This window comes from Telopea speciosissima, chromosome 7, assembly GCF_018873765.1.
Source record: "Telopea speciosissima isolate NSW1024214 ecotype Mountain lineage chromosome 7, Tspe_v1, whole genome shotgun sequence".
NCBI classification, from domain to species: domain Eukaryota; kingdom Viridiplantae; phylum Streptophyta; class Magnoliopsida; order Proteales; family Proteaceae; genus Telopea; species Telopea speciosissima.
In genome coordinates this window covers 39,483,071-39,486,245 of record NC_057922.1, presented here as the reverse complement: position 1 = coordinate 39,486,245, position 3,175 = coordinate 39,483,071, and the positions used below count along the sequence as shown (strand labels likewise).

The 3,175-nt window shown below is 35.4% G+C and overlaps 1 protein-coding gene across 1 annotated transcript; it reads left to right on the top strand.

Moving 5' to 3' along the window:
* Positions 1 to 406: 406 nt before the first annotated feature.
* On the top strand, positions 407 to 1,284 carry LOC122668548. Its single transcript, XM_043865095.1, has 2 exons — positions 407 to 449; positions 572 to 1,284. Exons 1-2 carry the CDS (start codon positions 407 to 409, stop codon positions 1,282 to 1,284), a joined length of 756 nt encoding a protein of 251 aa, XP_043721030.1.
* The last annotated feature ends 1,891 nt before the right edge of the window (positions 1,285 to 3,175 follow it).

The following is a 3,175-nucleotide window of genomic DNA, read 5'->3' as shown; positions in this document are numbered from 1 at the left end:
TCCCATACAACTAAAGACATATGCTGAAGTAGTCCACAAATCTCAGATTTATGAGGCTGTGGAGAAGAATGCAACAAAGGATGAAGAAGTTGAACCAAAGAAAAAGTTCAAGAAGAGTTTTGCAACCCCTGCAGCAAACAAGGACAATTGGAAGAAGTTCCACAAGAAAAAGCCCCAAGGAAATGTTGACTGTAAGAAGTGTGGTAAGAACCACAAAGACGATTGTTTGGTGGGAACGTTCACTTGCTTCAAGTGTAAGGAACCTGGACATCTTGCAAGGAATTGTCCAACTCTAAAGGAGCAGCCAGAGTGAAACCCCCAAGGAGGGCAAGCCAATCAAAATGCCCAGAACAAAAAGGACACTCAAGGAAACCAAAAGCCAAGAGCCTCTGATAGGGTTTTCGCAATGACTAAGAAGGATGCAGAGGCGTCTCCTTCTATTGTGGCAGGTACAATTACTTTACTTTAAAATGTTATGAATGAGTGTTTTAGGATGATGATGTTGTGTGGTGGTTTCCCTATACTAATTGATGAATAATTATGTATGATTAGGTATGCTAAAAATCTCTAGAATACTTGCTTATGTCCTATCTGATTCGGGATCCACTCAGTTTTGTATCGAGTACCTTTACTACTAAATTGAATGTTGTGCCTAAAGTTTTGAATTATCGGTTGTGTGTGTCTACACCTTCTGGAGGAATGATAGAGACAGAATTAATTTGTGAAGCATGTGATGTAGAGATTATGGATAGAAAATTGACTGCAGACTTAATTCTGTTAGAAATGAAGGATTTTGATGTTATACTTGGAATGGATTGGCTAGCAGCATATCATGCTAGTGTTCTTTGTTTTGAAAAGAGAGTGCTCGTAAGACCTGTGCAGCAACTAGAGTTTGAATTTTTTGGGATGATGATAGGAACTCCGCCATCGGTGATAATTTCGGTGATGCAAGCCCGAAAGTTGTTGAGGCAAGGATGCCAAGGATTTTTAGCTTCAGTTGTTGACACTGAAGTGAAGGGATCAGTTTTAACTGATGTACCTATTGTGAAGGATTTTTTGGACGTGTTTCCAGAGGATTTGGTAGAATTGCCACCTGAAAGAGATATGGAATTTGCTATTGAGTTGGTTCCTGGTACGGTGCCAATATCCAAAGCACCATACCGGATGGCTCCAGTAGAACTGAAAGAATTGAAGAATCAATTGGAAGAGTTGTTGCACAAGGGTTTCATACGGCCTAGTGTTTCATCGTGGGGAGTTCTTGTAATACCCTTGCCCAAAATATAAGGGTAATTTGGACTTTTCACTTTGTGTGCAGAATCTATACCAATGGACCAATGAAGGGTGGAATTGTGGTTGTTAGCATGCACACTAGAGGTAAAATCTTGCTAGTATTTTATTAGTATTAGTGCAGGATATGCTTATTTATTTATTTATTTTTCCTTCCTTGTGCATGGTTATATGTTGCTAGTATCCAAATTTATTTATTTATAAGTTTATTAACATCTAAGAGAGGTTAGCCTAGTGGTTAGGACCCTATATGGATTTAAATAGGTCTAAGGATCAATTCTTGAGGGAAGCAATTGAAAGGAATTTTATTTGTTTAGCTTTGGATAGCTTGGTGGACACAATATTGACTTTTGACTTGGGGACTAAAATCGATATTGAAAGGAGAAGAAAGATTCTCTTTGTCAAGTGTACTTGAGAAGTTGAGATAAATTAAGGGAAGGGAGAGAATGAAGAAACTTAAAGTTTAATGAATTAATAAACTGTAAAATAAATTAAGAGATTAAAACTTAAAATTTAATTAAAAGGGGTTTGAAACCTATTCTAACAAATAAAGAAGAAGAAGTAAAGAAGGGGAAATAAAGAAGGATTAAAGAAGAAGAAGGAGGAGGAAAAACAAGAAAAAAGAAAGGGAGAAAAGAGTTTCACGTAGGAGCAAGAGAGAAGAGGATTCATTGGGCTTGTCATTTTTCTTGTCATTTATTCAGAAGGTATATATTATCATATTTTCATACTCTATATCATGGTCATTTGAATATAGGAGATGGAGTCTTAAGGTTGTATTGTTACAGTATACTGTTTTGGACAGATTCTGTCTTCTGTTAGGAAAAGAATTGTATTTCTTAATCAGTGAGGATTTTAGACCCAAATTTTGGTGGGATTATAGATGACATGTAGATGAAATATTTTTTCAAATTTGAGGCCCATCCAATTTCGTTTGGTATCCCATTTGAATGAGAACTTGGGACTAATCTGCTGTCTTGGTAGAATTTGAACCTGAACTTGGGAATAATGAAAGCCCAACTAATACTTAGAATTTAGGCTTGAAATTTGGTGTGGATCATTATTATTTAGTATAGTTTAATATAAAAAAAATTTGGATTTAATCATGTTTGGGATATGATATTTATATATCTTGTAAATATGTTGCGCAGATTCTGGCAGAATCTGTGCACTAATATTGAAACAAATGATTTAAATATAAAATAAGAGAATTTGGAGATGATTTTTGATGGAGATCTTGGTACTAGGGTAAATTGGTCCTCTGTAAATTTTGAGAGTCTCTATATATGTACAAGTGGAAGAATTATTATAATTTGAGGCATGCCCGTGTTTACAAGTTGGATACAGCTTTGTAAGGGTACATAAACCTATTGATTTTGTTACTTAGGGATATTGGATCATTATTTTTGTGATTTGAAGTGCAGTGGGAATTGAGTTAAAACTTGCAAGGTCAGTAAGACCCCGCAGAAGCTATGTATTATTTTTATATACAAATCTCTTTTCTTTGATTTGCTATTTTGTGAAATTTCATGATTTGAAACAAAATGACTATTTGTGCATAATTGTCTTGAAGTCTATTTTGAAGTATTATACATGTTTTGAAATATAATATGATTTTTATGAAAAGGATGCATGATTGTGAATTTATCAAAAGCATAATGAGACTTTTCATTTTATAAGATATTATTTGAATGTAATATTGTTGGACTGCAACCCTTCCAACAGGGGGTTATGTGTTGGGGTGGATTGTTGAGCATAGGAGTGAGGCAAGTGCGTGACGTTTAAGGACATGGTCTAGTTTTGTGAACCAAGAGCTCGAAGCTCGCAATTTCATTATGTTTGGTATGTGGACCAGGGGGTGAGGCAAGAACGTGACGTTTAAGGAACA